A 12,596-nucleotide genomic window follows, 5' to 3' on the forward strand; every position below is an offset into this window, starting at 1 on the left:
CCTAGACCACACCAAGCCGAGAAATTAGCCATGGATTGGTCAGTTCCGGCCTCCCCCATGCTCTTCCACTTGACAGTATTCCAATGTGCCATTACGACAAGCTCATATGATGTCACACACGGCAAGCACCAAATCGGAGCAGAACTTGGCCCTAGGTTGTCGCCACACTTCAACCTCCCTTCGTCATCATTCTGCCTTTGATTCCAACCACATTATTCACTATCGCACCAGCGAGTCCGCAGCGGTAGAACGTCCAGAGGCTTATACACATTCTCCTCGCTAGTATATCGGTTAGTATATTCGCCTCTCAGCTGAGAGAGCCTGGTCAATAGCCAGGAATCACCGCGAAAGAGCAGGGTTCAACTCCCTGGCGGGGAAGGAAAGCTTTCAGTAGCTGGATCTTTTACTCTAATAAAGGAGGGTTTATTTTTGATGACTCATCCGAAGCACGTGCGCATGTTGGTCGACAGAGTGGATCTGAATACGGCCGTACTGGGTTTTGACTTTTGTAATGTTGACTGTTCATGAGAAGTCAACCATGCTGATCAAGTTCCACTGATCAAGTTCCACAGTACGCTCATCTGACTTGGCCTCCAACTATGCCAAATAGGCGCTCAATCTGCCGTCCCCGCGGGGTGTTCCTCCCTGGCGCTTCCTCCGAGGCGACCGACCAAGTACAGGAGCACAGATCGCGTTGAACGGACATGTCTCCTTCACAGTCACAATTCTCACCCACTGCCTTCACATTCGTAGCGAGTTGGTGGGAAAGGAAGCACGGACAGGCAAGGCCGGGCGTTCCCGCACGGCCGCTCGCACGGCTTGTTGCAAACAATGTCGAGCTGGCGATTCGTTTGCGGCTGACACGCCAACCCCCGTCGTGCGCTCACACCTCGCATTGGATCGACCCATCTCATCTCTGAACTCATCACCTCACTCTAACGCCACCTTTTCTCTTAACCCCTGCTGGTCGGGTAGCTACTGTCGTCACTCCGAAACTGACATCGAGGACCCTCCTATGCCCCAGTACATCTCGTACCGGCCGGCTCAAGGGCCAGAGCCAGCCGACCCGTTCGCCCACGACGACGACACCGAGTCGACCTACCATACCCCGGCGGTATGGGGCGACGACGGCGACGACCTCGCGGCGGGGATCCTGTCCCACTGGCTCACGCCCCTCTCAGTGCGTCTCCTTTCCCGAAACCAGTCGCCACGAATCACTCACGCCAGGCGAGACACACAGCAATGACTGACCGCTGGCTTTCGTCGCAGCACGAATGGAGCACTGCACCATTCGCGTTGAATTGGCGTTGGGCAACAGCACGCAAATGGTACTACTCGCACAACTCGCGGTGGTACACTTACGTGCCGGTGCTGCTCAACACGCTCGCGCGGCGGTTTGCGAAACAGGCGGGCCGCCGGCGTGTCCTCCTGCTCGACTTTGAATTCTGGACCGGTCTATCGCGACATAGGTTCAAAGTCAACGAGTCACGAGAAGCGCGCGTCTTCAAGAGTTTCCATGGCGTGGTGGTAAGCTCCATCCTTAGCGGGCTGACCCAGTACTCGGGCTCCTTGAGGGACTACGACCACATCGTGTTCCCTGTATGGTGGGAGAACGCATGGCTCATGATGGCAGTCGACCGCCGCTCGGGGCTTCTGACGGTTTACGACCCGTGCGGCGTCTCAAGCCGCTCCCGAAAGCGGCTCGGTGTGCAATGGGGTCCGGACTGGTCTATTGTAGGGCAACTATGAGGACCAACTCACGCACAGCTCCGCAACGTCTGCGTCAAAGTGTTCGCCTCCATTGATAGAGTGCCTATTGAGGACGACAAGGTCCGCGTATATGTGGTAAGTCTTGATGGCATCACCCGCTGAGAGCTAGCCCACTCCCACCGCACGCCCACGCGACTCTGCGGCCCTCGCTGTGGCTGCGATGGAAGTGTTCGCTTATGGAGGCCTGGACCCAGGGACCATCAAGGCGTTCATGCACTTCACTGAGCGTATTACGCGGGGCTTCACGACGGCCGACATCCTGTCGCATCTCCCGCAGACTTCGGATGCGCGACCCTTGTCGTACCTCTCTGTCTGCTCGGACTCGCCTCTGCTCTCCAACACGTGGTCACAAGCAGCCAGCGCAGCGGCAGGCCCATCGCACTCTGCCCCACATCCGCCCACGTCGTTCCGCAAGCGGATGACGCCATCCACCAAGGGCCTGGCACCCAGCATCTCAAGCTCACGCGGGCTCAGCTCGACATACGAAGCACGGTCACCGCGCCTGGGAAGCACGATGCTTAGTGAGCGCACGGCGGTCCAAAAAGGCGACCGGTTGGGCAGCCCCGACCTTGCGGATGAGCGTCACAGTGAGATGGACAGCGGGAGCGAGGATGGACATGGTCACAATGCCCACCTCTCGGCACAGGACGAGAAAGAAGCAAAGAAGAGCAAGAAGAGCCGCCGGCGTTTCTGGCCGTTTAAGAAGAAGACGTCGGAACCCAAGCTCAACGTCCACGGGCCCGTCAAGGACCTGCTTGACCGCGCGGTCTGGACCATGCAGACCGGGCATCGTGCGGCGGGGGTTACGTGCTGCGACCAATGCTGCAACTGTGAATTCTAGGCTTTACAAGGTTGGTTATGCTCGTGTCATAGATCGCATGTGAGATGTGCTCTGCAATGTTAAGCACGACAGGGCCCTAATATCCGCAGACAGCATCCCTCTAGATGACAAGCGCACCACCTGTCCGCTTGTCCCAACGGGCAAAGTAGGGCATGCCCATCATCCACGCGTGGTGTTCGCTCCCGACGTTCTGCACTGTGAACTGTGGTCAGCCAACTTCTTCAGTAACTCACCTTGACCTCTTCCTCGCCGACCTCGATCATCTTCCCTCCACGTCCCTTGATAGCAGCCTCGACGAGGAGCTGGTTTCCACACAGGTTTTCGAGGCGGATATACGTCGCGATGGCGCCCTCGATCGTCGCTGCCGTCATAAGTAGTCCGCGGTTCTGCATAATAAACCCCTTGCCATCCCCAAGGACGCTAGTCACGCCCTCGGGATCTTTGGCGGCATTCAAGCCAGAAACGAAAGGGAGGACGGGGACGCGGCCTGAGAAGAAACACGAGTCCTGCCACAGCATGCGGATCGTCTCGCCGCGCGCCGAGAACGTCCGCCCATGCGGTGTGTGGCCCGACACGATCCCATTCACATCACGGCGCCCACGGTAAATCGCCAAATGTAGAGGCACGTATTCGTCGTCTGCGATCAGATCAGATCGTTCCTTGCAAGCTTACATTCACGCAGGGTGTCGCTGGGCACGACAATCCTGCCTTGGAGGTTAACGCCGACGAGGTCGGCGCTGACGATCGCGCACAGCGGTTTGCGACGCGGGAGGACCCATATGAGGTCGGGGTTGATTGCGTCGCGCGCCGACAGACCGCCAGCGCATCCGATACCCCAACCCTGGTCGTCGAAGATACGCGCGGCCATGGCCAGCCGACCTTTCTGGTACCGCGCGCGCTCGTCTTCGCTGTCGAAGGTCGGCGGGTTGGGTTTACGGAACTTGCCGACGCGCGGACGCTCCGCGCCGGTCTTGTGCTCCACCTTGGCATCGAGGTTGAACAGCGTGGCCATGGTCAGTGGGAGGATGAAGAGGTGCTGGGATGGAAGAGATTAGTGGGCTTGGGTCACGTCGGAGTTGGCCGTGTTCGGCTTCTTGGGCCGGCCGGCATGGACACCGAGATGCAAGGCCAAGTTGCTCCCACTTTTCAGTCTTGCGCTTTCTAGCGATCGGCCTACCCCGCGTGGGTATTTGCCATAGCGGGTCCGAATAAACTCTAAGGTTGAATCGTATAACGGTCAGTACACAAGATTCTGATGCATGGTCAGTTCTTGTAGCCTGGGTTCGACTCCCAGTTCGACCTTTTGAGCTGAACATGTGTTCGGCACCATTGTTTTGGCCCAGCAGTCTTGGACTCAGGGTTGGCTGGAAGTCTCCCACGTCCAGGCGTAATTGGTTTCCCAATAGCATCTGACAAACCCACCAGAGGCATGAGGACGGCACAGTATCACCCGCTGCTAAGGACGTGAGAGCAGCGCAAACGAAATAAAGGTGTACGACGACGTCGTACGCCTTGATCTGGCTGCTCAATGGATGGAGGCCAGTGACTCGGCCGACAGCAATCACGTCGGCATGACAACGAGCCAAAAATGTATTGATACACTCTCTGTCGGAGAATTGAACTCCGGTCTCCCGCGGTCACAAAGTCAGAACTAATGACAAGCGAGCATACTAGCCACTATACGAACAGAGATATGATATTTGGATATTACGTCATAGTGTTGTTCTGAGTTTGGCCCCCACTCGTGGCTCATGCTGCCGCAAACCCCAACGCGTCTTACAAGAACGCTGCACAGGTAGCTGCACACTGAAACTTGCATTATGTATGATCGAACCACTATACAGCACACGCTACTCCTGGTTCATGACAACGACCTTCATCTCGCCACCAGCGAGAGGCCCACTACGGGCAGCCTTGAACGCCTCTTCGGCCTTGCAGAGGGGCACAGTCTTAGTGACGAGTGGGGCGAGGTCTACGAGGCCACGCTCGACGAGGTGGATCCCGTCCTCGAAACAGCGGGTCGTGTAGCGCAGAGACCCGCTGATAGTGAGTTCCTTTGACGCTACTTCGAGCGTGGGGAATCGTGTGAGAGGAGGCCCCATGCCAGCTAGGATTACTGCCGTTAATACCTGTCAAAAGTAAACCTAAACCCACGAGTGCCGCCTGGACGGAGTAGGGCGACGGCGAGCTGCATGCACGGCTCGGCACCCGTCGCGTCAATGACGACGTCGAGGCCATGCTCGACGCCCCATTTCGGGAGGCGTTCCTCGACCCAATGGTCGAGCCAGGCCATCTCGTCGCCTACTTCGCGGATCTTGCTTCCGCGGCCCTTGATGACTTGTGTGCCGTGTGTTTCGGCCTTCATGTCTTGTTCGGGGTTGAGTTCGGCGTGTGTTGCCGCATACTTGAGAGCAAAATCTACGCGGTTGGGAACACGGTCGATACCGATAATTTCGCGAGCTGCATACGCCTTCGCCACGGCCATGCACAGTAGACCGAGGGGTCCACATCCCATAACGCCCACAGCTTGGTGGGCGAGTTTGGGCGCCCGCCGGCCGATCTGGACCGCAATTGCGAGAGGCTGGATACATCCGGCCTGGGGCCAGGGGAGGGTGGGTGGGATCGGCACACACGAGGTCGCGGGACATGCAAAGTATTGACACAGGGTTCCGTCTATATGTCAGTCAAGAAAGGTGGGGACGGACCAGTTCCAGGAGTCGCAAAGTACTGGTCTCTCTTGCAGTAGTTCCACTGGCCGGAGCGACAGAAACGACATATCCGGCATGGCAAGGCGGGCTCAATAGCAACGTGGTCACCTACCGCCACCTTGGTCACGTCATGGCCAACAGCATGGACGATGCCGGCGCTCTCATGTCCGAGAACCAGGGGCTGGCTCACGACGCGCGAACCAATCCCGCCACGCGTGTAGAAGGAGACGTCGGTGCCGCATCTGGTGTCAGGGCTTTAAGCCTCCAGAGGCGTTTTAGACCCACAGACCGGTCGCCATGACCTTGACGAGGACCTCGTCGTTTTTGACCGTCGGAATCGGACGGTACTGCACTTCGATGCGCTCCTTGCCCAGCAGGACGACGTGGGCGTTGGTTCCAGTGGGATGGGTCTGGGGCATTGTGGAAGGCTGGGGTTGAAGTGCGGCCGCTTTCCATTAGTTATATGCAGCGCCATTAGTTTTATGCAGTTCAAGAGGGCCGCATGTTAGATACCGACGCAGTATCCCACGCCCCGGCGTCATCAGCGCCACCATCGTCACGCAACCGACGGCTTCCACACTTCCACCCCAAGATCCAAATGTGAACGAGAGAACGACGCATGCCCATCTCGAGCTTGGCCGCATGGGACTGATGCAGCTCGAGCCGAGATGTCGGCGTGGCTTCTTATGCAAGGTCGACATGAGATCCGGGGACTCCCCTACGCAAGCAACAAGACTGCCGACGACACTGGCGATACCTTGTCATCAGACTTGCCAGCGCGTCGGCAGTGCGCCCTCAATGTCCAGGGCGGCTTTGTAGCTCGAGGAGGCTCCAGGCCGTTCAGCGGCGCCCCGATCGTCTGTCAACTCCCGCCAGTGGTAGTGTGCCATTACATCTCAACGCCTTGCGGACGCGTCGAGGCCAAGCTTGATCCGGGAGAACGCCCGCCTGGTGACATTGTTCCCCTCGATGCTTAACCTCTTACGCACGCCTTTTGATGCCAGCTCAAACGACCATTTATATGACGCCGGTGAGGCGCCATCAGACTGGGCGAGCTGAAGAGCTTGGCCTGAAGCAGTGTTCTCGATCGCCACGCGGTGGCTGAGCCTTCAGCTCGCCCTGAAGCAGTGTTCTCGATCGCCACGCGGTGGCTGAGCAGGTTGCAGAGGCCGTGGCAAGGGCGGAGGAGAGTATATCGCCTGGAGCTCGGGTACTAATGTGCTGCTAGGCACGGCCAAGGTGGTATCTGAGACATGCAGGTTGCTTGTGTTATCACGGACACGGCGTCGATAATCTGGAGACGCCGGCTAATGAATCCGACGCGCATCGGCATCTCGCATCTCAGCCTCAACGATCCAAGTAGATATGGACACTGTTGCGTTGGGATCCACTTGCCCACTTACGCCATCCAGCCTGGCGATGGCGCAACCGTGCCTTTGATCCATCCGCTAAATAGCAGCGCCAGACGACTGGTGACACTCGCCATACCACGCGTACGTGGTCAAATGCTGGGATGGCGAGAGTCTGGCTACATAGTAGTACGGCGCTGACGATTAGTCAGTGGTCCAATGGTGTAAGTGTCGGCCGGATCGCGTCAGCAAACAGTTGAGCGCTCAGTGTGGATTAGATTCTCAGATGTGGATTACAAAGACGATTAGGTCTGATTACAACTTGGTTTGGCAAATGTGGGCTAATGCCAATGTGAATGTGCCAATATGGCTGGCACCATCGCAGCACGTCATCTTGCATCTCCAAGTGGTTGAGTTCATCCATCTACTGGGTCAGTCGACGCCGAGTTGGCATAAAGAGCATGGCATTAATGCATTCGGAACGCCCATCTTCTCTTCGTAGTCGCTTGATCTCTCAGACTTGATCTCTTCGTAAGACCTGGTCTACTGCCACAATGCCCGTCGCCGTCGCCACCGTCCCTCCCCTCCCTGCCGTGCCTCTCAAGGGCTTCAACAAGGGCATCACGCAGGGCATGCTTGAGCCCCACCACTCTCTCGTGCAGCCGTATTCGGCGTTCCCCAAGAAGATCACCGGCAAGACGGTGTGGACGCGCGAGGACTTTATCGACGACGAGTCGCTTTGGAAACGTTTCTGGTCGCCTGAAAACATCGCCTCCCTCGAGGCTTCCTACGACGTTTGGGCCGCCAAAAACCTCTCTCTCCCGGAGATCGACCGCGTGAGTTAACAACCTAAAATAAAGCTTACAAAATAGGAGACGTTCCCTCTCTCGGACAGTGTGCGGTCTTTCCTCGCCGAGATCCGCGAGACCACCGTGCAAGGCGCGGGCTTTATCCTGATCCGGGGTCTGCCCGTGCATCGATGGGCCGTCGACAAGTCGTGTGCCATCTACCTCGCCATTGGAGCGGCTATTGGTGTCGCCATTTCCCAGAACCACAAAGGTCACATTCTCGGACACGTCAAGGACCTCGGGAATGACCCGACGCAAATTGATAAAGTCCGGATCTACACTACCACCGCGCGCCAGTATTTCCACACGGACAATGGCGATGTCGTCGGTCTCCTCTGTCTCCAAAAAGCCAAGGAGGGCGGCGAGTCGGATGTCGCCAGCGCCCACAATATCTGGAACACTCTCCAGGCTGAACGGCCAGACGTTGCTGAACTCCTCGCCCGCCCAAACTGGTACTTTGACCGCAAGGGCGAGGTGAGCGAGGGCCAGAAGGAATGGGTGCAAAAGGCCGTCTTCTATTATCACGATGGCAAAGTCATCAGCCAATACGACCCATATTACGTCAAGAGTATTCAGCGGTTCGTCGATGCTGGGCTTATTCCCGGCCATTCGGATGAACAGAAGGAGGCTATCGAGGTGCTGGAACAGACGGCCCAACGCCTCGCGTTACACATGGTCCTCGACGTTGGAGACATCCAGTTCGTCGGCGAGATGCACAACTTCCACGCTCGGACCGCGTACGTCGACCACCTCCCGCCCATTCCCCGCCGCCACCTGCTGCGTCTCTGGCTCTCGGTGCCGGAAATCGAGGGCGGCTGGAAACGTCCTTACCCCGACTCGGCCGCTTACAAGCGCTGCGGCATCCAGGTGAATCAAGTTCCCGAGTCGTGCCCGACGGACGCGGAGTAAAGTACGGTAGCATGCCCAAAGGGCGCCGAGTAGAGTACGGTAGCTAGAAGGGCTAGAAAGGCAAGCTTCAGAAGCCTCGGGCTGGTGAGCAAAACCACCAAAAGTTGTATAAATAGTTGCATTTCATTCATGTCACATAATTTCATTTGTTTGCTGGATCCCGAGGCTTTCACTGGCGCTCCGACGACGACGTGAGCGTTGACTACTCGCTTAGCTCGCCCACTTGCAAGCTCGTGCGAGCACGACTGGCTCCACAATGACATGGTCAGTTGGTTAGTAGATTTGCCAACGCAAGAAAGGCGCAAGGCGCCATCGATTAGGCGTTTGGCGGAAAAGGCCGGTTCGGCCAATATCCGGCAACTCGGCATTCATTGGTCGGCAACTTGGCAGAGAAAGAAAGCAACCTCGCCGAGTTCATCCGACTCCACCTAGGCACCTACTCGCGTCCCGACAATTGCTAGCAACGTATGCCTTCTCCACGCCTGTTATCCCGCAGCCCTTCATCCTCGCCCAGCAACAGAATAAAATAATGTAACATGCATACTACTATCAATGTTCAGTAAACATGAGGAGAGTCCTAGTCATTGTCCTGTCATCTTCCGTTCAGGCAAAGTTGGCACCGCGGCGGCGCATGCCGCCGGCGACGTTCGAGGTCCAGACCTGGTTCTGGTTGGTGCCACTGCACGACCAGACCTGCACCTGGTTGCCGCTCGAGAGGCTGCCGCCCGTGACGTCCATGCAGAGACCAGGGCCATTGGCAATCGCGAGGTGATTGTCGCCAGTGTACCACCAGGTCTGCTGGTAAAGGCCGCTGTAGCAAGTCCAGATCTTGAGCTTGGCGCCGTTGCCAGGGTTAGTTCCGGCGTCGAGGCAAAAGTTGGTGCCAGGCACCTTGACCTGGCCTGCAGCATTGCGAACAAACTCAAACTTCTGACCGGCCGAACCGTTGCACTGCGCGACCTGGACCGGGGTGCCGTTGGCATTGACGCCACCACGGACCTCGAGGCACCAGCCACTGTTACCCTTAGGGTGGAGCTGGGTACCGCCAGTGGCCGTGGGAGGGTTCGAGGTCGTGGACGACGACGTGGGCTTGCTCGTGGGTGTGGTCGTCGGTGTGGGCTGTGGACCGCCGCCAACGAGTGTGGGGGGAGCAGTGACCTTGGGGTCGTTGGGGTTGATGCCGTTCGAGATGGTGTTGTAACGGACGCAGTTGGAGCGAGCGGGGAGGAAGGCGGGAGCGGCAGGAGTGGGCACCATTCCCTGGTACCAGGTGGAAGTACCATAAACACCAGGAGGGGCAGCAATGTCACTGTCACACGATTCGAAGCCCTGCATGTTCCAGTAGTCGGCAATGGCCATGACGAACTGGCAGCCTTGCAGGTCGTAGATGTGGTTGCACTGCTGGCCTGCCGACACACCGTTGACCTCGGCTGTGCAGATGCGCACACAGAACTGGTCGTACGATACGAACGACATCCACTCCTGTGGGGCGGTTAGAATATTCAAACCGTGGGAGGATGGGCGGTGGGAAAGGAAGGATTCTCGACTAGAATAAAAGTCTGGTACACTCACCTCGTAGAACACGTTCTTCCCAGTGGCGACGTTGGTGGTAACATTGCCGCCAACGGGGTTGCCCTCGGCAGTCGCGCCGTGGGGGTCGAGCTCACCGCCCTGGTCGCCGTTGCGAATGTTGACCTTTGTGCCGTCCCACCACCCCGAGACCTGGACATAGGCGGGGGTGCGGAGGAACTGGACCGACCTGATGGTGCCATCCGGGATCAGACGAGCGTTGTTACGGGGCTTGGTGCACCAAGCGACGACGTTGTGCTCCGTGTCACCAATGTTTGAGTTTGGGCTCATGGGAGCGAAGAGGCAAAAGTCGTCGACGGCGTTGACCGTAATGAGACGGGCATCCGAGTTCTTGTTGACTGTGGAGCCAACTGGGGCGAAGAAGGGTTGGTCAGGGTTGGTTGGTCCGTTTGGCCCAGTGGCGATGACCTGGGCGGTGGCCGAGGAGAACAAGGATGAAGCGATGAGTAAGGGGAGCATGATGGAAGGTGGAGTAGAGAGGTAGAGAGTGATTGAGAGAGGGATGGATGAGGTTTATATTAAGATGGTAAAGAGTTGGCCAAGTTGATCAAGTTCAGGAAGTTGTCGGCAAGCCCCTGAGTCGTTCTAAAGGCTTTAGCCTTGTTGTTTTGTCCTACTGATGTCATACTAACAATTAATTACCCCAATTCAAGCCAGCCGCTCTCTCAGCATACGTGGGCCAACGAGTGAGCATGGCAGTAAAAGTGATGCTGGCTGGTCTGGTGGAGCAAGGAATACGTAACCGAACTGCCAAGCCGAGTCCGGCTGCCTCTCACGTGTTTCTGGATGATGGATGATGGATGATGGATGATGGATGATGGATGGCGTACGACGGCGTACGACGCGTTCTAAACTGCATTGCCAGGTCAACGATCCACCAAGATATTTAGGGGTCGAGTTGCGACGCGCGTATAGTCAGGCACTTGCACCGGATGGAGCGCGGACCGGAATCCAAAGTCAGGGTGAGTGGGGAACGTGGTTCATCTCATGCGATCCGACCGAGTGTTGGGCCGAGTTAGTGTGGGAACGCGTCTCACCTATTCAGTTTTCTCTCAACTTGCCCCAGGGATACCTCGTCAGACAGTTGAATGGTCGACACAAAGGGCAAGTGAGTCCTTTTCAGGCAACAGTATATTAACCTCTAAATTGGTTTGTATCATACCTTATTCAAGGCGTTTGGAGTTTGGGAGTGTTCAGGGTCACACCTTGCCACGCGCGTCACGCGGCTACGCTCGAGTAAAGTCATGCCACTCTTGTCGCGTAATTCATCAATTGACCAAACAAACATTCAGGTCTTGCACAACCCAGTAAACATTTCTGGGCCATAGGCGATGCGTCATGGTCATGGCCATGGGTCACCTCGCAACCAGTGTTGAGTCGTTGTCCATGCACGTTTCAATCAGTCTAGTCGTTGGCCTCAGTCCGAGCCACTTGGCCTTGATTGCGGCGGTCGTCGTCTTCGAGCTGGCCGTACTATATAACCTGTAATCATGCTGTGCGCGTCCGACTCTCAAGATATTCTACTCTGTACCCGATGATGCGTATGCCAGCCGCCGAAGAGTCGCGGTATGCGCCCGAGCCCGGACAATGTCGGGGTGGCAGCCCTGGAGGGAGCCAGTGTGCCGCAACCAGTAACCAGTAATCAGCAAGTGCCACACGCCTGTTCTATCCAGTCCTTTGGGCATGGGCGAGTTGTCGCGCAAGGCGGAGCGTGTCGTATGTATCTGGCTTTCGGGGAGTATTTATCAACCCGGGTTCAAACTCGGACAAGGTGAGCTCGGTTGAACGAGCTGGGGCAAGGAATACCCTCATGACTGTCGGTTGGCTCCTAGACACCTTCCCGGTCGGCAAGTGACCCTCACCCTCACATGGTTGCACCTTGGAATGGATTTGAACCGTGCTTTACCTGCTCACGGGATAAAGACTGGGCCATTGTCCTTTGGCATTTCGGCGGCCGCGTGCACTCGGGCTTACGAGAAATACCTTGGCGACGACGAGGCTGTATAGCGTCACAATGGAGCTGAACCACGGTAGTAATGGGGAGAGTCATGTCACGTACTGGTACTTGTGCGGTGTTGGTACGATGCTGAATCCACGCTCCACTGCGCTTGACTGTGCACATGGCTCCTTTGCAACTACCCATGTACCAAACGCGTCACCGTCGGACCGCTCCCGTTGGCGTAAGCAGGTAAACAGCTCCACAGCGACATGTTAGGCTCTCCCTGCGGATAGACTACATGATGTGGTCATTCGTATGGGCCTGTGCCCACTCGGGAGGGGGTGTGGAGTGCACCGAGAACAGCGTCTAGTCTTTAGGCCCGTTTGTGGTTTGGACACTTGGCATTCACTCGGAGCAGTTTAGTTTATGGAGCATCCATGGCCAGGAACAACTAGAGTTTACCATCCGCCAGTTCCTACGAAATACACCCGGTGCCTGTCCATCATTCCCCTTCACATCCAACCTTGTCGGTAAACCCATTTCCGGCCACTTGGCCTTCAGAGTCGTGAAACACACTGATTAGGCTCAGAGTGATGAAACGCACTGATTAGACTCTAGATGCATGGTGCGCAACGATTCCAC

At 57.0% G+C, this 12,596-nt stretch overlaps 5 protein-coding genes across 5 annotated transcripts; 2 read left to right on the forward strand and 3 right to left on the reverse strand.

Annotated features, from left to right (window-relative positions):
• Window positions 1-1,015: 1,015 nt before the first annotated feature.
• CcaverHIS019_0105790 (uncharacterized protein) lies at window positions 1,016-2,611 on the forward strand (the record flags this gene model as incomplete). The annotated part of the gene is made up of 5 exons (XM_060601888.1): window positions 1,016-1,180; window positions 1,228-1,527; window positions 1,558-1,734; window positions 1,768-1,845; window positions 1,880-2,611. 5 exons carry the CDS (start codon window positions 1,016-1,018, stop codon window positions 2,609-2,611), a joined length of 1,452 nt encoding a protein of 483 aa, XP_060453127.1.
• A 100-nt stretch (window positions 2,612-2,711) lies between these two features.
• CcaverHIS019_0105800 (uncharacterized protein) lies at window positions 2,712-3,623 on the reverse strand (the record flags this gene model as incomplete). The annotated part of the gene is made up of 3 exons (XM_060601900.1): window positions 2,712-2,813; window positions 2,845-3,248; window positions 3,284-3,623. The coding sequence occupies 3 exons, from the start codon at window positions 3,621-3,623 to the stop codon at window positions 2,712-2,714; spliced, it is 846 nt and encodes a 281-aa protein (XP_060453128.1).
• Window positions 3,624-4,461: 838 nt separating this feature from the next.
• On the reverse strand, window positions 4,462-5,738 carry CcaverHIS019_0105810 (uncharacterized protein; the record flags this gene model as incomplete). Its single annotated transcript, XM_060601911.1, has 4 exons — window positions 4,462-4,727; window positions 4,766-5,284; window positions 5,317-5,561; window positions 5,605-5,738. 4 exons carry the CDS (start codon window positions 5,736-5,738, stop codon window positions 4,462-4,464), a joined length of 1,164 nt encoding a protein of 387 aa, XP_060453129.1.
• Window positions 5,739-7,222: 1,484 nt separating this feature from the next.
• Window positions 7,223-8,425, forward strand: CcaverHIS019_0105820 (uncharacterized protein; the record flags this gene model as incomplete). The annotated part of the gene is made up of 2 exons (XM_060601922.1): window positions 7,223-7,504; window positions 7,541-8,425. The coding sequence occupies 2 exons, from the start codon at window positions 7,223-7,225 to the stop codon at window positions 8,423-8,425; spliced, it is 1,167 nt and encodes a 388-aa protein (XP_060453130.1).
• Window positions 8,426-9,028: 603 nt separating this feature from the next.
• CcaverHIS019_0105830 (uncharacterized protein) lies at window positions 9,029-10,474 on the reverse strand (the record flags this gene model as incomplete). The annotated part of the gene is made up of 2 exons (XM_060601933.1): window positions 9,029-9,907; window positions 9,998-10,474. 2 exons carry the CDS (start codon window positions 10,472-10,474, stop codon window positions 9,029-9,031), a joined length of 1,356 nt encoding a protein of 451 aa, XP_060453131.1.
• Between the last annotated feature and the right edge of the window lie 2,122 nt (window positions 10,475-12,596).

Source organism: Cutaneotrichosporon cavernicola, assembly GCF_030864355.1.
Source record: "Cutaneotrichosporon cavernicola HIS019 DNA, chromosome: 1".
Classification (NCBI taxonomy): Eukaryota; Fungi; Basidiomycota; class Tremellomycetes; order Trichosporonales; family Trichosporonaceae; genus Cutaneotrichosporon; species Cutaneotrichosporon cavernicola.